Raw genomic sequence first — 27,877 nt, 5'->3', positions numbered from 1 at the left:
ATTATCTTTTAGGGACTAAGAATTATCAAACGTTTTTTAGGACTAAAAACATAAATCATGATAAAATTAGGGACAATTTTGGGATTGGGGGAGTTGCTATTTACTCGCTCCCGTCTTACATATACACCACCCCCTTTCTTTTTCTTTTTTTATTTTTTTCCCTCAAAGTATTCTCAACATTGTTTATTTTTGTTTATGGTGTGTTGTGGGCTTAGGTTCAACTTTCATCATATAAAATGTAAAAAAGAAGAAGGCCCTAAGCAGGTACAATATGTGGGCTTCCACATTAACAACAGAAGGCCCAACGGAGACCTCGAAACCCTAAGTTGAATCTTTGTGTCTGCTATAGCACTGGAAAGTTGTAGCCGTAGGTAGCAGTTGCACACGGCGCAAAGGGGAACAAGAAGAAGAAGATGGTGTCCTTGAAGCTTCAGAAGCGGCTCGCCGCTAGCGTCCTAAAGTGTGGCAGAGGCAAGGTCTGGCTCGATCCAAATGAAGTCAATGAAATCTCCATGGCCAATTCTCGTACCCTCTCGTTCTCTCCTTGTTTTTTTTTTTCCCTATAATTTTGTTCACATAGATACTGTTGTTAAGTTATGTTTGATACATGCTCTGATCCTTGTGTCTTTTTAGGACAAAACATAAGAAAGTTGGTTAAGGATGGGTTTATTATCAGGAAGCCAACTAAGATTCACTCTCGCTCTCGTGCTCGTCGAATGAAGGAGGCCAAGAGGAAGGGACGTCACTCTGGCTATGGTTCGTATTTTTATTTTATATTTAGTTATATCCTCAACATTAATTTTGTTTCATTTCTAATGATTTGTAATTCATGAGTTGGACACTTCATGTTGGTAAATATTACCTGACAATTTGAAAGCTAGTTCTTATTTATAATCTGTGGTATACGCACAACCTTCCACTGAGTTGCATTCTAATTAGAAAGATGAATGTCGTAATTCTTCAAAATAGTTCAGCGGATGTAATTTATAGATTAGGTGATATAGTTGTCGTTTTACAATTATAATAATCCCAAAAAATGTTACACCAGATTGTCACCTGGTTCCAAGTTGTTGGGATTCGGTAAGGAAATTCTGAAAACGAGATTTTGTTATCTTCATTAGTTTCATTGTAAATTGATAAAAACAGGGAAGTGAAATAAAGTGGCCTTTTTGGTAATTATTAGTGTAAAGATATCAATTGAAAAAAAAAAATGTAAATCCAACATCTTAATGTGCATAAACATTGCTATTGCTGGTTGGGCTGCACTTGGAAGGCATTCTATTTTGAACCTTTGATTATAATTGTTTGCCTAAATACAATTAGGTAAGCGTAAGGGTACAAGGGAGGCAAGGCTTCCCACCAAAATCCTTTGGATGAGGAGGATGCGTGTCCTCAGGCGCTTGCTTCGCAAGTACAGGGAATCAAAGAAGATTGACAAGCACATGTACCACGATATGTACATGAAGGTGAAAGGTAATGTTTTCAAGAACAAGAGAGTCTTGATGGAGAGCATACACAAGTCCAAGGCTGAGAAGGCAAGAGAAAAGACCTTGTCTGACCAGTTTGAGGCTAAGCGTGCCAAGAACAAGGCTAGCAGGGAGAGGAAAAATGCTCGTAGGGAGGAGCGCTTGGCCCAAGTGAGTTCTCTACTGTTTTGAGAATCTATTTGTGTGAAACTATGTTGAATTTATATTTTCTGAGTATTGCACCTGGCAATTTAATGCACTAAGGATTGTTGTCACCAGATTTGGTGATGAGTAATTTAAAAGTCTTTTTCCTTCAATGTCTAGGGTCCAGGAGAGAGGCCACCAGCAGCACAAACTGCTACACCTGCAACAGCATCCCAGCCTCCTCAGTGAGTATTATGTTTATGCTTTTTTGTTTCTGCTTCTGAAGTATTGCTTCCTGCAATGCTATGTTTGTTGTGATGATGTGATCTAAGTGAAGCCTTTTTTATGCAGAGCATCGAAGAAATCCAAGAAGTGAGTCGCATATACAGAGATTTGGTGGATGGGCAGGTCTTTATCTATGCGGGCATCTTCAGTTGCTCTGCTCAAGTATTTTTTGTCACATTTCTTTATGTTGGTTATATAGACTTAGTTACTCCGACCTATGTTTGTCATTTATATAGCCAACATAGAACTTTATCGGATGTTTTTTTATGATTTGCATTAATGATAAAATTTTCCACAGTATTGTTAATGGTAAAATAAGACTTTATTGCCCTTTGTTGTTGTTGTTCTACTTTTTTGCTATGATGATTCATGATTTTGATGAAATACTTGATGAAACAATTCAACAAGAATATTAGCCGGATTGGTTGCAACTACAGAATTGCTATTGTCATTGAGATAGTTAGAGGTCTGGCAAAAAATAGCAACTTTGTGCAACCTCTCATGTTCCAATTTTGCACAATTCATCCAAATTGGTTTTGTATAAACATTAAGTAAATGGTTTGGACTCGTAAAATTCTTATGAGTCTTGAAAAAGAATTGTTCTATATGACCTGGTTACCAATTTCGTTGACAATTCGCAAATTGAAATGAGGGCACTCATCAGTCTAGTTGGAGATGATCATCGTTGTAAACTAACATTCAAGCTTAAACTTCAGAAAAGAGCTCTGTATCTGTATCAAGACAAACTCAAGGTTCGAGTTTTAAATTAATAGCTGGGAAAGGAGAGGATAACCAATGATTTTAGTTTCGACCCTCCCAACAAAGCATACCCTTGACTAATTGCTACTTACAAAATTGTAAAATAACTTACCACAAAAGTTATGCACATAAGATATTACGGCTATGTTCAGATTAAAGTTAGAAATGTATTTTTTATAAATTCTAATGCATATTTTCGAATTCCAAAACACAAATGAAGAAGGAAGGATGCTTTGGCACTAAAAGTACTTTTGAGCCTCTAACTATTATCCAAATATGAACTACATTAGCAACCAACATTTTTTTCATAAAGAATCCATATTTTGTTCCCATTATTAAGCGAGAAGCCTTAAAGCATTTAATAAAAAAAAATATCCGTAATTTTTCGTGAAAAAGCAATTGTAAAAACAATTGTCAATATTTGGATAGAATTCAATGAGCGATGCCCAATAATATATTATAGGTTCATAAAGCCTGTGCAACATAGTGTGTGTTTGTTTCTGCATCCGCTACGTGCGTTAAAGTGTTAAAATTGTGTCAAAACATTGAAATAACAGAAAATTTAAGAATTGTGCTTCAGTCTGACTCATGTTCAATTGATCAAAACGTGCAACCAAACATACGCCTAATAGAACATCATCTTTAATTTTTCATGTACTCGAATATTGAAATTTCTCCAGACATTGAACACCGATCATCATTTTATAGCGATTAAAGCAAGCTCAACTCAAACATAATCCTTCAGTTGTTTAAATAATGATATAATTCAGACATTTTTTTTACAAACCAAACTTAAACTTTAAGTACTTGTTCAACTTTTTCATCTAAAAAAAACTTAGTTCAACTTAAAATGTGCTTGATGTTAAATAGGTAGCTCAAGAACCTATCTTGATGCAAGATGTTTATTTGAGCTAACATTCATTAGATTTAGTTTATGACATGGTAAGATTTGTGCGCGTAGGCAAGGTATTTTAATTTGACCTTTTATTGGATTTGGAACTTCTTGATGATCCGTGAAAATAAATAAATAAAGCGCAACCAAGGTTGTACCTATTAATTTATTTGATTTGTGTTTATTTTGAAACTAAGGATGAATCTAAAGTATAAGGAATAAAGCTCTCCCTCCATCATTTCTTTTAAAAATTTATTCATAAGATTTCATAGAAAAATTATAATTTTACAATTTATTAATATAATTATATATCTAAAATTTTGTTTATTTTTGTCCCTCCCGTGAAGGTTTTCTGAATTTATTCTTAATTAAACCCATTATACGTACCTATGAGATATTTTTTTAATGAGAAGATCTACTTGATTCAGCAACAGAAAATTTTTAAAAAAATATTATTTCAAAGGATAAATTTATAAAATTTACTATCTTATTTTTGTAACTACAAAAGTTTATCTGAAAAATATGAGCGCTCTAAAGGAGTAGTATTTGAGAATGGACCGCGTGAAATATTGTCAAACCCAATATTGTCGTATAATTGTCAACAAGGCCCAGAAAATGGTCAAATTAAAATACCTTGCGCTGCAAGCACAGAAAAAAAAAAAAAAAAAGCAAAACCTAGGGTTTCTGACAGATGCGAGTGGTATATAACGTGCCTCCTATTCCACAGGAGAGAGAGAGAGAGAGAGAGAGAGAGAGAGAGAGAGATGGTGTCTCTGAAACTTCAGAAGCGGCTTGCCGCTAGCGTTCTCAAGTGTGGTAGAGGCAAAGTTTGGCTTGACCCTAATGAGGTCAATGAAATCTCCATGGCTAATTCTCGTACGCACTCTCAATCTATCTCTCTTTCACTTATCATTAGCTTCTTTTCACCGAATTCACTTAATTCTACGCCATTTTTCACTTATTGGAATATTATGCTGTTTGATTTATATTGTTGACGAATTGGTTTCATAGTATGGTGTGATTCGTTTTGCAGGACAAAACATAAGGAAATTGGTTAAGGATGGTTTCATTATCAGGAAGCCAACTAAGATTCATTCCCGTTCCCGTGCTCGCAGAATGAAGGAGGCCAAGAGGAAGGGACGTCACTCTGGTTATGGTATGTAACTTTTTCTAACATTAAGTGTGTTTTTGCTAATTGCAAATGAACCTGTGGTCATCAAACATTTAAAACCTTGTAGGATTAAACTGAGTTGCATTTCAATTGGAAAGATCAATGTAATAGATGTGCCATGCTATTAGTTTAGGCTGAACAAGCTTTTCTAGACTAGTGGAGACTAAAAATGGGCATGGAAATGAAAGAGTAAATGATCAATTTAGTTCCTGTAATTGTGATTTGTTGTCACTTTAGTCCTAGAATTAACTAAATTCAAACAGTCCCTGAAACTGTGATCCGTCACCCAAAAGTTATATGCAACGGAACATGTGACTTAAATGAACATATAACATGTTAACACATGTCCAGGGACCAAATTGGCAGTTAGTGGTAGGGACTTGTATGAAATGATTTACAGTTTTAGAGACCTTTATTATAAAAAATAAAAAAGATCTAAGAACTAAAGTGACAATGAATTCCAAATTTAGGAACTAAATTGACAATTTGTTCAAAAATGAAATATTGCTATCTGGGCATCATGCCATGAATTTCTATATGGTCCTAGGCACTAGCAAAAAGCATTAACAGTTTTTGCCTAAATAAAAATTAATAGGTAAGCGTAAGGGTACAAGAGAGGCTAGGCTCCCCACCAAAATCCTTTGGATGAGGAGGATGCGTGTCCTCAGACGATTGCTCCGCAAGTACAGGGAAGCAAAGAAGATTGACAAGCATATGTACCATGATATGTACATGAAGGTAAAGGGTAATGTCTTCAAGAACAAGAGAGTCTTGATGGAGAGCATACACAAGTCCAAGGCTGAAAAGGCAAGAGAAAAGACCTTGTCTGATCAGTTTGAGGCAAAGCGTGCCAAGAACAAGGCTAGCAGGGAGAGGAAAAATGCTAGGAGAGAAGAGCGTTTGGCTCAAGTGAGTTTTCTAATGTTGAGAGTCTATCTGTTCATCTATATATAGATGAATTTGTGTTTTCTTAGTTGCTCTGCTTGTCAATTTACATCACTAAGAATTGTTGATAAAGTTGTATGGAGGAATTTGAACCATTTTCTCTTAAATGTGTAGGGCCCTGGAGAGAAGCCATCAGCAGCCCCAAGTGCTCCATCTGCAATAGCATCCCTGCCAGCCCAGTGAGTATTGTGGTTCATGCCTTTAGCTTCTTTTATTTGTTGTCCATATTGCAGTCTAAATGAAAATCTGCTTTGTGCAGAGCATCAAAGAAATCAAAGAAGTGACATTTTGGGAGATTGGAAGGAAGGGCATTGAATCTTCTATTTGGCTGGCATCCTGAGTTACATGGCTAGTGTTTTTTTTGACAGATTGTCTGTTTTTCTTAGACCGTGTTAGTTTTATTCAAAATTTAAGTTGTATATCTGCAATTTGTATTATGTTTATTTGTTTATGCTATTTTTTCATGAAGATGGGGTTGCACCTGGCTTCGATATACTTGCCTGTTAATTATGAAAGTTTCCTGTCTCAATAAGCATTCTTGCGTACCTTGTACTAATTTCACGATGAAATTATACCATATTCAATTATAATGAGCTTTTGTCAGGTTGACGAAGACGATGTAGGGATGTTTGGATCACTTTGTATGCTTTCATGAGCAACTTCAGTAAGTTATACTAATTATCAGGAAAGATTTTAAAAACTCATACGGTATGTCCCTGTATACATTCCCTCCCTCCTTAAAAATGGAACTGAGTTGTGTCTTAGAAATAAAATCCTCGTTTAGCTGTTCATTAATGTCATTAGGGTGGTTTTTTTATTGAACCTGGGACGAGTGTTTTGGTCACAATTGTGGGGTGGGGTACTGCATTTGCTTTACAACTTGTGGCATCCATAGGGTTGCTGAGATCAAGGTCAAATTATACTTTTAATTGGTTATTGAAGTATTCGCAACAGGAGGAAATTGATTATGAAAACGTGGATATTGATGACGATAATGGAGATTTTAATGAAAATAATGGCGATTTAAGTCCATCAAGTGATTGGGGTGATAATGTTAAAGTCGTAGAGGGTGATAATGATGAACTCAAGATGCCATATAATAGGCATGATAGGAACTTGGTGATTTAAATGATTGCTTACAAACAAGATATTGGATAAGGGATAGTAGATAAGTTTAATAATAATAATAATCTTCCTTTTTATATTAATAATGAAATTTAATCTTCAACAAAATAAGATAAAATAAATGCACATATTAAATACATAAAACAAATCTTTGTCATAGCTTTTTTTTAAATTTGTTGAGTAAATATATATTTTAAAATTATAAACAATTTGTTTATTTAATTAGAAGCAACTATCAAAAGAACGAACAGGATTTGGATTGGATCTCATTGGAGTTGCCTATCCCTGACTTAGCTTCTCTCCTCGTGGCTGATGACATAGGAGTTCAGTTTTTGCGGGTTTAGTTTCTTGTTTTCTTTCCCCTTGTTTCCAAGAAATTTAAGGACCAACATCGTAAAACCTTCTTTATACGTAATTCACTTCCAAATCCAAATTTAATTTTTAAATGATTTTCAATTTTTTTTAATAAATATTATTGGGAGTGCAACTCTTTCTACCATTAGTACCCTATCATTTTTGACACATTCACGTTGCGGGTCCCAATTTTACATTCTCCTTTAATATATATATATATATATATATATATATATATATATATATATATATATATGTTTTTTTATGTAATGGTCTGTATAAGTAAAGGGAAAACATATAAATCTGAACTTTAAGATTTTGTGTTGTCAGGTTTTTTATGTGGTGATTCGTGAGATTAAATTTGATGGAAAAAAAATAATATGATCAAAAGAAAAAGTTCTACAAAATATGTTCTTTTGATGAAAATTAATTAGTTATAAAGTTAGAATATAGTCTACATTAATGCCATGTTATATTTTTTATATAAATTATAATTAGCTCATGAATAAATTAAAATTAACATTTCAGAAAAAAGCCAAATATTTTTAAATTCTCCAAAAAGTTTTTTTTTTAACTCGTGCACAAACAAATTTTAATTTATTAAAAATATTTTTTTTTCTTATTTTCTTTCTCAATATGAAAAAATTGTCTAAATCGAGCATAAACGTGATTCTATACAATTGTTGATATGTAATTAATAATCTCATAAAGTTATTAAAATGTCTAATAGTGGTTAATTGGGAGTTTCAGTCACTGAGTAGATTTAAGCCATTTATATCAATTAGAATAGACTCCATTCAAAATTTATAGGGAAAAGCCAAAAAAGCACATTTTATTAATAATCTATCCTTTTACAAAATATTATTAGAAAAACACATTAGATGAACCTGAAATAAAAATGACAGCGAACCTAAAATTTATTTAACTGTATTTTCTATAAAAAAAAAAAGATATATTTAATAGTAAAATTATTAGACACCCGTTTTAGATCTCCTTCACTAGTTCACTTCTTTTTCACAGACACAAATTCATCGCCTAAGCAAGACAGAACACTATGTAAAAACTAATAACTCTATTATGACAAATTTACAATCCAGAAATCATTGAAAATATAATGCAAGGACAATGAATAAAAAATTTCCCTTTATTTGGCTCAGTAAATTTCTGCAATACATTGTCTCGTTACAAATTTGGAAGAACTCTTCCCTCGCGAATATCAACTGAGGAAGCCAAATTATTGTTCATTGGGTTGCCATTTCTCAAACCAATCAACGGGTGTAGCTAAAAAAATACTACCTCAAATGTAGCCGATATGATGAAACAAGGAATTATTAGAACAAAACATTGCGAGTTAGTCAATCAGACGGTCCAAGCATTTTCTCAGGTACCACAAGCTTGTCAAAATCTTCAGAGCTGAGCACTCCGAGTTTCAATGCAGCTTCCTAAACAATCATTTCAATTTCGATATTTAGCCAAGATATTTTGAACATCCACGAAAAACATAAATTATTAAGAAGGGATCAATTCATTCATATAAAAATCACAACTATTAATGGAAGAAAGAGAATACAAGAGTTGAAATGCTTCTGCAAGGATATACTTACATAAAGAACTTAATTTGTTAAGAATTAATGCATGTCAAACATGATTTTTTATTTAATATTCAGAAAGAGGTCAAAATAAGCAAGACAAACGGAAAAACAAGTATAACATGGCATCATCACCTTAAGAGTACACCCCTCTTTGTGGGCTGTCTTGGCAACTGCTGCTGCCTTGTCATAACCAATTTTCTGGAACAGACAAATTAAATTCAGTTTTTAAAAAAATGTGAAAATTAGCAAGTTACAAAAGTAGACAAGAGGACACTTACTGGGTTTAAGGATGTGACGAGCATCAGTGACTGCAAGGTGAATTAAAAGTGAAACACAGTGATTAGCGGAGGGACTTAAACCTATTTGGCATCATTTGAGATTTGTTTCAAATAAGTCAACAACTCACCTCATGCAGTAATTTTGAAATTCTTTCCCTATTAGCTTGAATGCCTCTCACACAATTCTTTTCAAAGGAAGCAGATGAATCTCCAAGCAGTCTCAGCGACTATCAGAATAAAGATAAAGATTAAGCATTTCCTTACATCTTTCAGGTAATGCAGTAGGAAATATGATTTCATATTGCAAAGTTTTGGAATAACATAAAAGCCAACGTGCTGTCCTTATATTGCACACACCTCAGCCTTTTATCTTAATTTTTTCTGGGGCATCACCATATACCACGTCATCGCAACAGACACATAAGCAGCGTAGAAAAAATAAACAAATCATAAAACATAATGGTATCTAAAGTATCTTCCATCCTCATTCCTATTTTACTGACATAGCAAAGAGCATCTAACTTTCGAGCCAAGTCCACCTGACTTGTATCATAATTTTCTGATGCCAAACTGACAAAGGAACAATAAAGAAATTAACTTCAGCTCCCATATACCAAGCTTAGTGCTGCTTGAACAATCTTGGTTTCTATGCACCATGTGTGCTTTGAACCAGTTCAATAGTCCAGGCAAAAGTATACAGAAAAGAAATCAGTTTCCTTATGATAATATTATTCTAATTTCTAAGAGCCAAAGTAATCTATAACCAAGATTTTATCTGTTCTAATTTCATATAAGAAAATTGAACCAGACTAAACGGCTAGTCAGTAGTTCCCCTTTATGTACTTGATAATTAAGAAATAACATAACACCACAAAAGTATATAAAACATACATGCAGGAGACAACTGGCAATCATTGGCTTGAACACATTAAGCTCAAAATGACCATTTGATCCACCCACTGTAACTGCAACATGGTTTCCAATGACCTGAAATAAATGAATCATGACACCAATTCAGAAATTTCCAGTCACCATAAAATTCAAATTGTGATTTTATTACAAGTCATAGAAACTGTTTGCCAATCAGTATTCCATAAGTCATAACATTAAAGTATTTTAATAAAATGAGGTGAATTGATGTCTACCTGGGCACACACCATTGTCAAAGCCTCACACTGGGTAGGGTTAACCTTCCCCTGAAACAGAATACAGTTGTGCTTAGAGTCAAATTCCAATTGTAACAAAAATAAAACAATGAACTATAGCAAGTAAAAAAGAAAACAACTGGTTTGTGTAACAAATTTAAATTCAGTCAGCATGAGGATCTTACAGGCATGATACTACTTCCTGGTTCGTTTTCAGGAAGAATGAGTTCACCAAGACCGCAGCGTGGACCACTATAATAGGATAGTATAAAAGAAAACCAATGAATATAAATAATTTTTTATTGAACATTAGAAAGCAATTCGTCAATCGGTGTCATATAATTAGCAACCTACCTTCCTAACAACCGTATATCATTAGCAATCTTCATCAAAGAAGCCGCAATAGTGTTAAGTGCTCCACTAGTTTCAACAAAAGCATCATGGGCAGCCTGCAAAAGGAGAATATTAACACACTGCAAGCCAATGTTTTGCTGCATGTGAAGCAAGTTCAATGAATGAAGCTGGTGTAATGAAATAACACATGACACATTAAATATAAGGTGGGAAAAAGTTATAGCAACAAACCAAGGCCTCAAACTTATTTTCTGCCGTAACAAAAGGCAGATTTGTTTCCTCAGCTACTGCTGCTGCTATCTTGGCATCAAACCTGAATTTCATCCAGGAAATTATCATTGTTTATCCAAATTTATTTCTTTAGAAGTTAAACCACATATTTTCTTCAGCATAATAAACCACTACAAGCTTGTGGTATTTATTTTCATAATAAAACAAACTCATATCCGTAAGGTCTCTAGCGGATATAGAAAATATCTAATATCTAATTTTCAACAATTGCATAATAAATTAAACTCAATGGTTGAAAATGTGAATGCACGTCAGTCCAGGCAATGCCCATTCCTTTTTGGTACTGAATGATGGTAAGAAAAAAGACCATGCTGTGATGAAAATCTCATATCATATGTAATAATATGCCAAGCAGAATGAAAAGAAAAACTGGTATCAAATCCATTTTGGTAGACATCAAATAGCAATTTACAAAAAAAAAAAAACACTGAAATGTTACAAAAATAAAAATAAAATATAAGAACCCCCACATAACTATCAGAAAGCATACATACCCCTTCTTTGTATTCAATCCAGTCCCTACAGCTGTACCACCCTGGGCAAGCTGTTCAAGTAAAATCTCTGCTTTAGTCAGAACTCCAAAAGTAAATAGTGAAGAACAAGCAGTTAGCTTTAGTACTTGAATGTCTAACCTGATACAGGTGCGGCAAAGTGCCAATTACTCGATCAATACCGTACTTCACCTGCAGATAAAGGAAAAAGTAATGATAAACCACTCCCCATGAACTGCCAGGATTTTACAATGCAACACCAATGATAGAGAAAATACAAAACAGCAAAAGCCAAACATAAGCAAGCTTACTTGTGTAGTATACCCACTAAACTCTTGCCCAAGAGTCAAAGGTGTTGCATCTTGAGTATGAGTGCGTCCAATCTTGACAATATCTTTGAATTCAATTGACTGTTATATTTTAAAAAGAAGAGGCAAAAAATAAATTAAAACTGATAAAACAAAAACAATGATGAAAACCAATTAAAGAAAATTAGTTACAAAGTCAAATGCTTTCAGTTTATAAAATTCCATTTCTGAGGCTCCATATTTTATCAAAGTTAAAAGATTCCTAACATGTTCACTGTCATAATAACTTCATTAGATAATTCCAAATGCAAATTGCATACTGGGTAGCCCAAAAAGAAAATTGAGATAAAGAGCCAGAGAAAGCCACAAACTTAGAATAGAACTAGAAAATTTTATCAAGCTATAATATAACCAAGGAAGCCCTGTGTTGACAGTATTAGTACTGGTAAAATGACCAGAATCCCAGAAGGCCAGAACCATAAGATAATCATATAAAGACTTCAGAATATATCAATTCACCAGAATTCTTACATTTATATCACAGATTTCGATGTAGCACGATAAAAACATATCAAGTCTAATGCAAATCACATGGAATCCGCTCTAACCAGAATGACACAACTCACAAAATGGCAAGAGGGGGACTGCAATATATCCAACATATTATAAATTATAACTAGTGTAAAAGTATGAACTTGTCAAACCTTTGAGTTTAGTGTACCGTGTAAGGTTTTCAAGCTGGGAATTAGTCTTGAGTTTATTTCCATTGTGGCTGCAATGTGCATTACCTGGAAAGAAGTAAACAATTACAGATTAAAAAGAAATCAATACTTTAAACAAGACCAGAACAGTGGGTAAACAAAGTATAAGAAACAGTTTATCAGGAATTGCACCACACAGATAGCAAGACAATTCAACAAAAAAAAAATTGGAAATATATATAATTACAAGAGGCTTACGGTTGGGAATGTATCATTAGAAGACTGCGATCTATTGACATGGTCATTTGGGTGCACGAACTTCCCACCGCGCTTATGGCCAATAATCTCTGCTGCTCGGTTTGCAATAACCTGAAAAGCTCAGGAAAAAAAAAACTTTCTGTTTTTACAATTGGCCACTGTAGTGTGATTGAACAAAGGAGTTATTATTATCAGTAACTCAGTATCCACACAGTCTGAACAATAACAAAAATTGTGAACCTATTACTTCAGAAATATTCTTTTGAAAAAACAAAATGAATTCTTAAATCTAAAATACAATCATAAACTATCTATCTAATGCACAATGAATATTTATAATCATAAGTACACTAATCTAAGATTCTTAAATGTGATTGTGAGCTATAGTATTATTGTATGCAGAACATCAACGTTAGGTGCAGCTCAAAAAATATTAGTAGGAATAAGGAAGCACTAATTAACTAGTAACTAACCTCGTTAGCATTCATGTTACTTTGAGTGCCACTGCCAGTTTGCCATACAACGAGAGGAAAATGTTCGTTTAGTTTTCCCTCGGCTACTTCTTGTGCCGCTTGCATTATTGCTTCTCCCACGATGGGATCAAGACCATACTCCATGTTCACCTGCATCAAAACAACAATTGATAATTTTTGAAAGAGGATAGTGCAAGTAGAAGAAGTGAAGATATATATGAATGTTGACCTTAGCAGCGCATTTCTTCAAGACGCCAAAAGCGCGAATGATGGGTTCGGGCATGCGTTCGCGGGGCCCACCGATGTCGAAGTTCTGCAACGATCTTTGAGTTTGTGCTCCCCATAATCTATAACAGTAGTGCAGAAACACAACACAATCAGATACTAAGAAATAGTCAAGAAAAGAGTGGGAAAGGAGAAGGAACAAACTTGTCGGAGGGAACTTGAATGGGTCCAAAGGTATCTCTTTCTTCCCTGAAGGAAGAGGAGAAGGATCTGGAAGAGGAAGCAAAACGCAGGGCGAGGAGCGTCGTTGAGTTGGATCCAGCTGATAAACGACGCGAGAGCACGTAGAACGCCATGGCGAAGGAAGGAAGGAGCCACCGGAGAATAACACTAGTCTGACCAATCACCAATACAATACTGCCAAAGTATGTACCCAATAAGGACACGCGATTGCGCAGTCTTCTTCCAAGTTGGAGCCGAACTGTGACTTTTGTTCGTGTCCATGAAAAGCATTTAAATGGGCCACAACTATGACTTTTTTTCATTGCTAGTTGGATTTGGTTACCTTTTTGGTGTAAGGCCCAATAGAACTGAAATAAACAATCAAGCCATTTTTAGTGGTGGCAATAGCACAAACGAATGGTGGGTGGACAAGTAAAAAACGTTGTTACTGAGGAAACATTGGATTGAACCTAGGAAGTTGCTTCACCTATTGAGTATTGATTTGGAAAAGGAATTGTTTATAGCAAATTGAAAAACGAAGTGACTCAGTCAAATCTACAAATCTTACACCAGGTTTAATTACCAGTCAATAAAACAAGGATCTTGCTCCAATTAACTTGTTTTAATCTAAATTCCATCCGTTTTATTCATGATTTGTAATTGTAACAATTCAAAATTTAATACTGCATAGTTTTTATATGTATAATAAACACTTTTTATTGATTACTTTTGAGTAAATAGTGTATTTATTGATCATGTAAATAATTTTTATATCATCATTCAATTATAAATTACTATGTACAAACTTAAATATAAATATAAGCCAAAATGATTATGTTAATTAAGAAAGTTAATTAATATCATTTAATTCTACTAATCATATTTAAAAAATAAACTTTTTTTAAAGTACACTTCATTGAAAAATTGATATAAAGGATAAAAATAAGTCATTCGAATTAGAATCACAATTGATTAAAGATTATTTTAAATTGTATCATTAAATAGAATTGAAGTAATTAAAATTTATTTATATTTGAGTCTAAAATTTGTTGATAGTGAAAGTTTTTTATTCTTACATTAATGTATAAAAAATAAACTTTATATATATGCATATTTAAATTTAGTTTAGTTTATAAAAAACCAAATCAATAGTACCTTGTAAGTTGTAACCCGTCTTCGTTAAACACATCAATCACTCACCATTCTTCTGCTGTTTGAAGCATGCTTCCTATTCCCTTTATTCTACATTTTGTCTTGGCTTGGTCGTTGTCTCATTGGTAATTCGCATGGGATCATGCAAACGCGTTGTCTTATGAATTGTCTTGGCTTGTATTGGATTCTATTCTATTCTACGAAGTTCGTTGTGACAATTTTGACTATATAAGGCGTGCCTCATCATCACTCACATACATGCTTTACTTTTTAAACTGTTTGCATGCCCTTGTTGCACATTCTTCTCCAAAGCAAATAGCACGATATGGATTTAATTCAACTCTTATAAGTCATCGCCACTACTTGCCGCTTTTTGCAAGAAAATGAGCCTTCTCTTCACGTTTTTTGCCACCAAAACTTCACTTTTATGCCTTACACGAGCATTTGCAAAGACACTAATTATTGATGGATGGTTTGATAGTGGCCTAGTACGTGGGGACATTGCTGCTCCACAGTGATTCCACACTCCACCCCTCTTTGTTAGTTGAATGCCCACTCTTCACTAGCTAGAACATTACATTTTAAAAAACAATACCATCAAAATATATATAATCCCATCAATAAGTGTCGGTATTGGTTAATAAATTAATAAAAACAAGATTATTAAAATTACAATAGAATTATATTGGAATCATGCACGCAACAAATTGGTTACACTTTCTCGAGATTGTAAAATTGTTCTATTTTTTTATGTCTCTCTCAATATATATACTATAGACTGTTTATACTAGTATAGTGAACTATTATAAATAATTCATGTTGCCAACAAATTTAATACGACTAATTAACATTTTTTTATACTTTAAGTGAATTAGTTTCTTTTTTTTAACAATTTTAGTGAATTAGTTTAAAAGAACTTAAATATATATAGGAATGATTCGGATGAAGGTATTATTTGTTTCTTATGAAAACCCAATGACTAATAGTATATTTTTTATGAGAAATCCAAGGGGTATTTTACGTAATTGCTTGTCCAGATTTCAATTCAAAATCATTAGTTAAATTAAAATAATTTTATGTCAATTTCATTTAGATCTATGTTCAATAATATAAGATTATAATTTATGTGATCACGTACACCTTCCAAATACAATGAATGGAAGGACAAAACACACACATTATTCTTGAACGCCCGGCCCAACAAACAGATATTCATCAGACCCGATTTTAATTTGATGAAACTGAGCTGAGCTGATTCAGCAAAGAAAAAATTGGTACAGTGAGTTATCTGCTATTAAAAAATGAATTATACTAGATCAGAGAAAATATAGTAACTTTTAGTCTAATTCAGGAAGGTTATATATGCCTTTCCAATCTAGGATGCAACCAACCATGCATTGTATAATGTATATTATATATCATATTAACATATGAAGTTCTGGTTTATTTAATTAGTCCTGGAATATTAGTTAAAGTGGCAGCATCATCACGCACATGATGAATATATATGCAATGAGTTGGTTAAATGCAAACCCTTGGATTCTTTATCTCTCCAGAAGGATGGGGCCCTGACATTGCTGCAAAGTATAACCAAATAAGACTCTGGCAATAACGACGGCACCTTTAAAAGAGTATATGACAAAAAGGCACATTATCGTTGATGGCTAAAATAGAAAAATAGGTTTTATTTAAATGAAGCGTAATGCCAAAAACTTAAAACGGTGCACATGTCATGTGGTGTCACTGGTGTGGAGTATACATGCACTGCACCTAGCTAGCACTCTCATATACTTACGTTACGTGGGCTATTCATTAATTCAACTTTGTTGTTCTGCCAATTTATCATCGCCGCAACCACTTATCACTATCAGCAGCCATTTATATCATGCCAACTCTTTTCTCCTCCATTTTTGTCTCTTTCGGTTTTGGCTTCTGGGATTAGTGGATCACTATTCATTCTTCTTTCTTCTAAATTAAATCAAGGTTTGATCAAAATCTGGTGAAGTGGGTAATTTTCTATTAAAAAAATTATTATTATTTATCTGATCGATCAATTGTACAAGTGTACAACTATATATGGGCAGGCAACATTTAGAAGAAGGAAAACGGAACAATTTGTTTATAGTATTATTTTCATGAATCAGTAGGAAAAGGGTATAATCTTTCACAACACACCAGGGAACCTAATATGGCCTAGGAGATACGGTAACATTTAACTTCACCTAATATAAGTTTGAATTCCGATTCTTAAAATTGGGTTAATATCATAATATATAATTTTTGTTCCAATTACATTTTTTTATTTTATAAAATATATGTACTGAACTCATGTTAAAAATTAATATTTTTTAGATAACTACTTTAGTCAAAAGATAGTATTACATTTTTTTAAATGTAATTTTAGTTTTTTATTTTTTAAAATTTATAATTTTCATCCTTCTATTTGAAAGAAGAAATATTTAGTCTTTCTATTTTTTAAAATCCTCAGTTTTAATCTCCTTATTATTAAATAAAGACATTTAGTCATCTATTTTCATAAAATATATGATTTTAATTATTCCGTCAAACTAAAAATATTAATGGTTAAAAAAATTAACATTGATTATAACAGATTAAACAAATAATTGTGTCATTTCACTAGATTTGAGTCATATCATATCAATTTTTACTGATTAACACTTTTCAAATTTGATAGAAAGACTAAAATGGTAGATTTGATAAAACTAAAAGATTAAATATCTTTATTTTTAAATAGAAGCTAAAATTATAAATTTTAAAAAATATGAGACTAAATATTTATATTTTAAAATAAAATAACTAAAATTACATATTTTAGAAAATAGAAGGACCAAAATTATATTTAAGTCTTTTTTTAAACAAGATTTAAATTTCATTATATAATTAATGTTAATTATAATAAATATTTATAATTTATCATTAATTAAAGTAACTTCATATATATGAACTAAATTAATTTTTAATATTTTCAAATTTAAAAATTCATATTTTGTATTTTAATTTATAATTTTAATAATTAATAGAATAATCTCACATTAATTAACTTAACCTTCTTCAAATATATTTTAAGTGTGATTTATTTATATTTTACCTTGCAACTACTTACCTTTTTTTTTCTTTTTTACTGAAACTATTTACCTTACCATGTTAGTTATTATATTAAAAAAAATATAGATTCCAGAAAAGGATATGTTTTCTTTAAAAAAATCATTAGATCAATTTCAATTATTATTTTTATCCATAAATATTTAACATAATATCAAAATTTTACAACACTCCAATCAATCAAAAAAATTTATACAAGGATTAAAATTAAAAAAAAAAATTACACAAACTCAATAAGAATGGATTTGGCGGGACACGTCAATGAAACCCCCGCGTTCTGATCTGGCCAGCCAAGTAACGCCAGCCTAGCATTTTCGACAATTATTGTTGTGGGTCCCAGTTTTACATTCTCTTCTAATAATTGTAAAATAATGCAGTGAACAGATTATAAAATTTAAGCAATATAATAAGTACGTAGTAATTAAGAATTATTATCTAATAATCCATAAATATAAAATAAAAATTCATTTAAGTAACAATGCTATTTTCAATCTATAGTTTTTCTTTTCCCATTTCTCAGTGCTATTAGTATTTTAACTGGTGTTTTGTTCGAGTTTTATATCTTGACCATAAATATATATAAAAATAAAGTTATCCAAGGTAGAAAAATTATTCGAGTGCTATTAAAATTAACGCAATGTGAAAAAAATATTCGTTATGCGGGCAATAAACATGTTTTTAAGTAACTGCAAGGTAGATAAAAAAAATCATCCAAAAAATGGTAATGTCGTAATTTGCTTTTAATACCATGTTTGACTAAGTAATGAGATGTAGGCTTTCTATTTAGTAAAGTTAATTTTTAAAATATTGATGTGAAAGAGCGGATGCTAAAAAAAATATAGTCAGACTAGTTTTGCTCAAGCTTCTTATTTCTCTGTAATGTCTCATTGTATTCATCACATTATTCAAATGAGAATAATCCGTTTGATTGTTGTAAAAAAAAATAGATTAGTCCCTGATTGAAGATGATATTTTAAATATGAATAAAAATATTTAAGTTTAAAGATTATAATAAATTTACTATTTTATAATGCAAATGTAAGTTGGGAGTAATTTTTGAAAAGGTAAAGGGGGCAATTTTTGGGAACGTTTACTTGGGTATGTTTGGGGTGGTTGTAAATTTATAATTTTTAGTTTTTAAATGTAATTTTTGAGACAATGCATTTGACAAAAATTGAGATTGAAATAATTTTTAAGTCAATTTTAAAACATATTTATCTTTATTTCCAAAACATAAAAAAAAAGATTATGTAATTTTGGCTTTTAGTTTTTTAAAAAATATATTTTTTTACATTTGATAACAATCCTTTTAAATACCACCATCACGATTAACATTATATAATCGTTGTTGTTAGTATTATCAACGTTAATATTGTATTATCATCGTGACTATTATTTCAATCGTCATAAACTAACTAAATTTTAAAATCTAATTTTTAAAAATTCTTGAAATTATAACTAAAAATTGATTGTTGTTTTTAATTTTTTTTAAACTTACAACTAAAAATCACTCCAAATAACCTCGTGTTTTTATTTTCTGTTTTTGGTTTTTGTTTTCCTTTTTTAATTATAAATTTGAGACATTGTTTTGATAAAGAAAACCGTCACATTGTTTTTAATATATTTTTTGTTTTTAAGAATTTGTGCAAGAAACACTAAAAATAACTTTTTTCTGCTGTTTCCTGTATAATTTTTTAAAAACATTAAATAAATTAAAAATAAGGTGAAAATTTTGTAATTATAAAGTAAAAACAAAAGATGAAAACATGAGATAGAAAGACAAGTAAACACTCCTTCATTTCTTCCAAATTGAATGACATCTCACATTTGTTTTAAGCAAATAAACACTATTTATATAATTTAATATTTTATTATTTTGTCCTCCTATATTTCATTATTTTGTAAATTTTATATAATTTAATAAACAAATACATACAATTTATAAATTTGCATAATAAAAACAAAAAAAAATTAATAAATTTATCATAATAATGTATCATATTTTTTATATAATAAATAAATATAATATACACTTAGAAGATCAAAAATACAATCACCAAATACATAGTAGTATATAATATATATTTTACATGCAAATCAAATATGCTAAATGGGTTAATGGGAAGGATGTGGTTTAAGGATTACCACAAGTAGCATTTCTAAAATATTATATAACAGCAATGATTGAGCGAAGGAGACGAACTGATCAAACCTGTCACTTGTTCACATAGTCACATGTCACTTAAGTGAGAAATACGTAACTAATTAGTTTACATCATTTAACAAAATCAATAAGCACACTATATTCTTTCTCTTAAAACCCATAAGCACATTGACCCAGATCGATTTCTATTTGGTAGCCTTGGGTGGATAGAGCCTAAGTTTTTTTTTTTTTATAATAAAAAGATTAATGGGAAATTAAACACCCGGAATTATTGTTTGATATTAGTTAATTAATTGATTAATTAACATTTTTATAATCCAGTGTCCTTGTTGTATACGTGGAAATTTGTTTAATATAGTACATAATAAGGAAAATGAAATGCAGAGCTGGCATTTTCCTTTATAGCCGTCGCTTTCTACTACCTCTCCCCGTTTGTTTTATTGTTTCTAGTACTTGGTTGGCATTATATACGAAATAGCACTTGCTCTCTTCCACTTCTTGTTCTGTCCTTATGTTCTTGTTCTAGTTCTTCTACCCTCTTCTTCACTCTTGTTCCATCACTGCTTTCAGAGCTTGCTATTTCTCTTTGAAGAAGAGGGGCACAGACCCATGAAGAGTCTCGTAAGTACGTTGTTAACAAATTACAAAGAAAGAAAAAAATGATTTTTTTTTTCACCGTGGGGTTGTTTTGTTTTGAATTATGTAGCTGCCCGTAAAAAAATGTCTTTTTTTATTATTATTTTGATTTTTACCCCCCAACACCCACAATTCATCTCGGTGTTTGTTCTAGATTTTGTAGTGACTTCCAAGGTTAAGTTTTGTTATAATGTCTGGGTTTTAATCGTGAATTACGTCAACCCCTTGTTGTCAAGATCAATTCTCCAATTGAAAAGGATTTTTACCGAAGCGACTTTAGTGAATATATAGGTTGGTGATTGATTACGCCGTGGCAGGTTCGTTGTGGCATTGATTTCATGTCTCTGAAAAAATGGGTCTGGAGATCTTTTCGGTCAATGTTTATGGGTCTAGCTGGAAACTTTCCATTAATGCTCAGCTAGTTTCAATTACATGTTCAGTTTTGGTTTCTAATTATCGTATTTATATCTGTTCTAAGTATTCACTTCTCAATTTTCTTGGAACGTTTTTAAGAATTATATTAAATTTAATTAGTTTGCTTTAATTACAGGTTGTTAATTGTTTGGGTGTTTCATAAATATCCCTGGTTTCTTCTTGCCTTTTGAAAATATGAAGTGTTCGCATCTTTAATATCAAATTGCATCTCTTGTCCGTTTGTTTCTGTAATTACTACTATCTAGCAATATTTGGTTCTCTGGGCAAAAGGCAATATCTCTTCAAGAGGAAGCCGAAATGGAATATTTATTTTGCTCTTCAAGCTATTGTTTTATTTTTTTTGGAAGTTTTGATGACTTTAATTTCATTATATCATATGTTTTGATGTCCACATTGCCCTCTCTGTAGTTCTTACCCAATTAGCAATGTCAGTGTGCTTTAAATTTTCTCCTTTTCTTTTTTCTTTCTAGGTAGCTGTGCTTTTAGTTATAGTATTAAGCACTGCTCTGGAAAGCAATGGAGAAGATGATCATGAACGATGTAAACAGGAAGCAGTGGATCCTAGGCCTCACAGCGTGTCAATCTTAGAGTTCGGAGCAGTTGGAGACGGGAAAACGCTGAACACAGTTGCATTCCAAAATGCAGTTTTTTATGCCAAGTCATTTGCTGACAAAGGTGGGGCTAAACTATATGTTCCATCTGGCAAGTGGCTTACTGGAAGTTTTAACCTTACCAGCCACCTCACTCTCTTCCTTGAGCGAGGCGCAACCATCATTGCATCACAGGTTTTAATCATTAACTTGAATTTTAGCCCCCATTCCAATTACCTTGTCCATTTCATAGACAAAAACTGAGGGTTACCAAACAGATTTGTTTCTTGCACTCTATCAAAATTCTCTCATGGGAAATTCATGTAGTCAGTATTTGGTAGCATTTTATATTTTCAAATAAAATCTATGTTGCACTTGCACTGCTAAATAATTAGGTTCAGCTTATTCATATTCTTACCAGTAGAGTGTAAAAAAATCACAGAAGGAAAAATGGAATAAACCTTTTAATGCCATTCTTCTAACCTGTTCTAGTAATCCTGCCTGTCACACTGCTGGAGCATAAAAAATGTACATGAAGTGAATTTTCTGCAATATGTGGAAGGAAAATGTCAACGAACAATATTTACTGGAATGCCAATTTTGCTTGCTCTGGAAAATTTTACATGTGCCTTTTGTTTTATATCATTTCAGGATTATGCACACTGGACTGCAATGGACCCCCTACCCTCCTATGGTCGAGGAATTGATGTTCCTAGTGGGAGATATCGCAGTTTAATTTATGGACAGAACTTAAGTGATGTGGTGATTACAGGCAGGGATTTTCTTCCATTGCATATATATATATATATATATATATATATATTGTAAGTATTTCTCTGATAGGATGAACATTTCTGTGCTACCATACTCAAATTGCTGTATTTAATAATGCAACAGGTGATAATGCAATTATTGATGGGCAGGGTTCTGTCTGGTGGGACCTAATCGGTACTCATTCCTTAAATTACAGCAGACCACATATTATAGAACTTGTTGGTTCTGATAATATCACAATCTCAAATTTGACATTTTTAAACTCTCCTGCCTGGAGCATCCATCCAGTATATTGCAGGTATAAGTGGTTCATGTTTGTTTCTCTGGCTTATTCTTAAATGGAACTGTTCTGTTTTATAAGTATCATCTTTACACAATGCTTGCAGTAACGTTCAAATCCAGAAGATAACAGTTCATGCACCAACTGAGTTCCCTTACACAAGCGGTATAGTTCCAGGTAAATTGAGAAATTATTACGTGTGACTTTTCAGAGCAGTGATGCAGTACATAACCCTCACACATTTGAATCATGAACTTTTTAGTTGTCTATATCTTTTATTTAGCTAGCAGTAAGACTTCTTGATATGATCGAAGAAATGGTATCTTTCCCAGTTCTCATTTGGTGTATTTCCTTTCACGAGTTTTTTTTTTAATTTTGTTTATGCATTTCTTGAAAATGTTCCTCTAGTCATATTCAACAAGTGGTTTAGTCATGTAGTGATGGTTTCATGTACCTTGGTTTTCATGGAGCCTGTTCTGTGAACTATTTTTTGTAGGCATTATGAATCTCATTAGTGTTTGCTACTTGCAGATTCTTCTGAGCATGTTTGCATTTACAACAGCAATATTAGCACTGGTCATGATGCAATTGTGCTGAAGAGTGGTTGGGATCAATATGGAGTTGCCTATGGCAAACCAACCTCAAAGGTCCACATCCGGGGTGTTTATCTACAATCTTCATCTGGCGCTGGCCTAGCATTTGGGAGTGAGATGTCTGGAGGCATATCTGATATAATGGCAGAGCAGCTCCATATTACCAACTCAACTATTGGCATTGAACTGAAGACAACTAGGGGTAGAGGTGGTTATATGAAAAACATCTTCATTTCTGACGCAAAATTGGAAAATATTTACTTGGGTATCAGCATGACGGGAAGCTCTGGCTCCCATCCAGATGACAAGTACGATCCTAATGCAGTTCCGGATGTTGGTAATGTTACTTTTGAGAATGTGATTGGTACAAATATTGCTATTGCTGGGAATTTTTCAGGAATAGTTGATTCGCCTTTCACTCCTATCTGTCTTTTGAACGCGACCTTTTCTTCCAGTTCTGAGTCATCATCTCCTTCATGGTTTTGTTCTGACATAATGGGAATCTCCGAGGAAGTGTTTCCTGAGCCATGTCCTGATCTGCAGAACACGTATTCAAACTTTTCCTCTTGCTTTTCTTCCCTACATCCGTCGTCTAGTTATGTCTCAAGCGCATGAGATCGCCATCTCTAAGAATCTAGTCATTTCTTTGATTCAACCTGTACATGAGACACAAAATTCATATTCCATCAGGAACTTCATTACAATTTTCCAATAAAAGGAAATTCTTGATGTAAAGATGTTCTTTCTCTTCAACATTTCAATGAACCTTCCTCTTGTCTGTGCATGAAAAGTCCGTCTCTGAATAGTATATTTTATGTACAGCCTCAATTTCTTCATTCATGTAAAAGAAATTTTTGATGTTGGTGTACAGCCTAAAGACATTATTTGCTTTCAACTTACCATGTATAATATGGAGTGCTACATTGATTTGTTGTCCATGGCTGGGCTTTGTGAGGGTGTGTGGTGTGGTGTGCAGCTTTTGACAAAATTACGGTTTTCTTTGCATAGTTCTCTTTATGTTATACCTCTGGATTAATCTAGACTACCTTTGCTCGTTGTTTCTTGACATTACATTTTGTTTTTTGGATTGATAAAATTTAGAGGAAGGGGATGGTGCCCCAATACAAGATAAGGAAAGCCTTTGGGCTTAAAGTGTGCTTAATTGGGTTTGAATCGTTTTGTTGTCATGACATGACAAGTACTACCAATCTTTAACTAATTAAGGTAGGAGCCATGGGAGTGCTGCATGGTCTAAAGTTGAAAGATTGCTGTCCTAATGTCGGGGTAGTGTTTTGGATTCATCTCAAGCATTTTGTAATTGCTAGACAGAGCTACATGGTGACAGTGGTAAAGGCTATTTCCTTGTCACCACTAAGTCCATCAATGGTAGTTAATTGTACCACTCTTACCCATCTTGGGAACCTATAACAACTCGTGTCAACTTTCTTATGAAAGTACCGGGATTGGATCGAGCGGAAGGAGTTAGTCTTTTACAGCGTGGTGAACCAAGGTTTGAAACCCTATTGAAAGGGGTTTATATTTAGTGTTTGATGGTGCTCAAAGAGGATTTGGAGACTGGGAAACAAAAAAACTTTCTTATGGAAGTAGCACTAAACTGGCATATGACATGCAAAACATGGTGATCATTATCATCAAATCTACGGGTGACACTTTCCATCAATTAGTGTAATGGTACCTGAATTATACAAACAACTTTTAATTTGTAAGGAATCTCATGCTTTGATTGGACATTTTTAATCTTTATCATAGTGATGCAACTATGACGGGTGGCCAACCCTTTAAGGCGAATCTAAGCAAAGTTGGTCTATTTTGAGAATCTCTTAAAGATGGTTTGATCCAATTGTTTGTTTTTTAATAAAAAAAATAAAATATAAGGGAGAAAGATAAAACCCAACCTCTTGACGTTTTTGTTACCACTTTTTTGGATCGGGCAGGACACGGTCGGGCATCCAATTTCTCTAAGATTTCTGCTACAATAAACCAAAGGCACCTCTAATAGAAGAGGGAAAAAACATGAAAATATAAAGTCTCGCGGAATTGATTATTAAAGTAATCCTAATGAATAAAATCAAGGTAATGTAGGAGCAATTTTTCCTTGACTAAATTAAGTTTTTTTTTTGTCATTTTATTTTATTTTCCAACATGTTATTTATGATCCTTCCATTAGTCTCAATAATAATAAATAGTAATTACCACACAAAAAAACCTATTAGATTATTACCCTCATTCTTCTGACCAATTAAAATCAGTTTTCTTATTTGTACCAATTTTTTTATCCATAGAAATTAAAATCAAAATTTATACTGATTTGTTTCATTATTCTTAATGAAACCTTGTGATTCCTTCTTATTCAGGCAGAAAACCTAACTTTTAGGTGAATAATTAATAGTATCCGCAACCCAACACATATCTTTGGGTGCTTAAATGGATCCCAATTTTATACATCTATTATCTTTACTCTTCTCAACTTAAGTAAGTACATTGGGACCCAATTTCTCCACCCCCAACAGTTCTCTATAGGTTCCCAAAAAAAAAAAAATCTCACATCCTTACATTTCATCAATGATTTATTTATCTATTAAAAAAATCAATGATTTATTTATTAAGTATGTTAGACCTTTCTTTGTTCAAGTGCTGTATACCCAAATTCATACTGTACCAAAGAAACCCAAAATCTTTTTCATTTCTTCCTTTATTTCCATTGTCACTATTCACTTATCTTTTCCATTCTCCTCATCTTATTGCCACTAATATCTCGTTTTTACCTATTTTCTTTTAGATTTTGTTCAATAACATTTTTTTTTTGTATTTTCTCTATTAATTGTGTTTCGAAAATATTTGTATTTTTTACATGGGTCTTATTTAGTCCCTATTTTATAGAATACCAACCTAATGGGAAATAAGACTTGCATATTTAGGGGGGGCCTATATGAATCTCACCCAACAAAAAAATATTGTATTGCTAATATTTCTCTTAGGTTCAAATGTTAGTTAACTAATAGTCCCTTACTAAGCCATTTATATATATATATATATATATATATATATATAATAAGCACTCTTTCTTTTTTGTTTTTACGTCTTATTCAAGTATATTAAGTGTCATTGATATTTGGGGGTGAACCGAAGATAATCTATTGCATATTAAAATTCTTCAAATTTTTTCTATTTGATATTTTGTCATCACAGGTTTCTTAAAAACACCTGTCTTTGAGAAATTGTATTTGGAGAGTATGAGAACATTACAATATTTTCCTAATTTTGTGCTATTTTATTGTTGTCCCTTTTCACTCTCCTTCAATTTGAAGGAAAATTACCATTTAGTTATTATTATGTATCTCTGCATTTTTTTTACCTATTTTTATGTAATTGTCTCTCCTAATTTCTTTTCCTTTCTTAAAAATAATATTTTCCTAATTTGATTATGTTGTCATGACAGACTAAGCACTGCGATTCGGGTTTTGTAGTTATAGTTTATATTTGCTTAGTTATAGTTATATTTGATACACATCAATATGTTAGTTTTTTTTTTTTCATTTGGTACAATGAACATTAGTATGCTGGTTATTTTTTTCATAACTATTTATATACTTATGGTTTATTTGTAAACAAAGAATATAACTATTTTCATACAAATAACATCAGTATATTATTTTTTGTCTTCATCAATCAAAGTTATTCTTATTTTGTTTCATATATTATATGCATCTTCTTATATTATAACTCACGGTAATATAGAACAAAGGTGTTAGGGTGAGGGTTACATTCGCATCATTTATCTTATAATTTTCAATCTAATTCTATTATTATTCATAACTATTTATATACTCAATTTATTTGGATTAGGCAAGTTTAATCAGAGTAATTTGACAAGAAGTTATTATTATTATTATTAAAGATAAGATAATTATAAGTTATATTCAAATATCAACAAACTGCGTCCTGTAAAGACGAAAAATTGCACGAGAATCTCGTCATTTGTTGCAAAACTTGCAATGTATATATATGAGCAGATGACTGGATAAGCGTAAGTAACTATTCAAAGTTCAAACACCTTTAAAGTTGTGCTTATTATTATATTTGATAGGCAAGGTAGTTCTTAATTTATTGGTTTTTTTTATCTCCTGCTGTTATAAATTAACATATTTGATATTATTCTTCCTTTTATTAAAAAAAAGTATAGAATGATTTGAAACTTTGCAATAATAAAAAAACATTATTCCACGAAAAATTTAATTGGAAGTTGAAAACTATATTAATTAATCATTTACAAATATAGTCTAAGGCCGATCTAAAAAAAAACAAATATAGTCTAAGTATATGAAACCTTGTAACTCTAGAGTATTGAAAGCTTAAAAAATATTATATTTATGTAATTAGACTTTATTTTTTTAAATTATTATAGTTATGTTATTAGACTATGTACATAAAGGTTTTGACCTTTTCCATGCAAATCATTAGTACCTATGTTTGATCTACATTATAAATGAATTTTGACAAGAATATTTACAGAGATTTTTCATTTTAAAATTTGTTTAAAGAAAAAGTGCGTTGTAGTATTTCGTAACCTTTTTATCTACTTAGAAGATTTGTTAAAATTATTTTAAAAATATTTACAGAACATAATTTA

General features: G+C 32.0%; 4 protein-coding genes across 4 annotated transcripts; 3 read left to right on the top strand and 1 right to left on the bottom strand.

Moving 5' to 3' along the window:
- The first annotated feature begins 198 nt into the window (after positions 1-198).
- Positions 199-2,228, top strand: LOC114369137 (60S ribosomal protein L19-3-like). The gene is made up of 5 exons (XM_028326322.1): positions 199-525; positions 634-756; positions 1,324-1,637; positions 1,791-1,855; positions 1,962-2,228. The coding sequence occupies exons 1-5, from the start codon at positions 414-416 to the stop codon at positions 1,984-1,986; spliced, it is 639 nt and encodes a 212-aa protein (XP_028182123.1). The 5' UTR covers positions 199-413; the 3' UTR covers positions 1,987-2,228.
- A 2,012-nt stretch (positions 2,229-4,240) lies between these two features.
- On the top strand, positions 4,241-6,277 carry LOC114369447 (60S ribosomal protein L19-3). The gene is made up of 5 exons (XM_028326679.1): positions 4,241-4,422; positions 4,580-4,702; positions 5,313-5,626; positions 5,777-5,841; positions 5,922-6,277. Exons 1-5 carry the CDS (start codon positions 4,311-4,313, stop codon positions 5,944-5,946), a joined length of 639 nt encoding a protein of 212 aa, XP_028182480.1. The 5' UTR covers positions 4,241-4,310; the 3' UTR covers positions 5,947-6,277.
- Positions 6,278-8,267: 1,990 nt separating this feature from the next.
- Positions 8,268-13,732, bottom strand: LOC114372541 (fumarate hydratase 1, mitochondrial-like). Its single transcript, XM_028330147.1, has 17 exons — positions 13,462-13,732; positions 13,262-13,379; positions 13,033-13,182; positions 12,560-12,670; positions 12,305-12,388; positions 11,604-11,702; positions 11,434-11,484; positions 11,296-11,345; positions 10,742-10,823; positions 10,511-10,605; positions 10,342-10,408; positions 10,157-10,207; positions 9,903-9,998; positions 9,140-9,238; positions 9,012-9,041; positions 8,866-8,931; positions 8,268-8,583 (listed from the first exon to the last, which is right to left on the bottom strand). The coding sequence occupies exons 1-17, from the start codon at positions 13,611-13,613 to the stop codon at positions 8,497-8,499; spliced, it is 1,488 nt and encodes a 495-aa protein (XP_028185948.1). The 5' UTR covers positions 13,614-13,732; the 3' UTR covers positions 8,268-8,496.
- Positions 13,733-20,371: 6,639 nt separating this feature from the next.
- LOC114370714 (probable polygalacturonase) lies at positions 20,372-24,214 on the top strand. The gene is made up of 6 exons (XM_028328108.1): positions 20,372-20,539; positions 21,460-21,774; positions 22,231-22,351; positions 22,477-22,651; positions 22,740-22,810; positions 23,165-24,214. Exons 1-6 carry the CDS (start codon positions 20,528-20,530, stop codon positions 23,839-23,841), a joined length of 1,371 nt encoding a protein of 456 aa, XP_028183909.1. The 5' UTR covers positions 20,372-20,527; the 3' UTR covers positions 23,842-24,214.
- Positions 24,215-27,877: the final 3,663 nt, after the last annotated feature.

The sequence above is a fragment of the Glycine soja genome, chromosome 10 (assembly GCF_004193775.1).
Source record: "Glycine soja cultivar W05 chromosome 10, ASM419377v2, whole genome shotgun sequence".
Lineage (NCBI taxonomy): Eukaryota > Viridiplantae > Streptophyta > Magnoliopsida > Fabales > Fabaceae > Glycine > Glycine soja.
The sequence above is the reverse complement of the archived record's forward strand: the minus strand, read 5'-3'. Positions and strand labels throughout refer to the sequence as shown.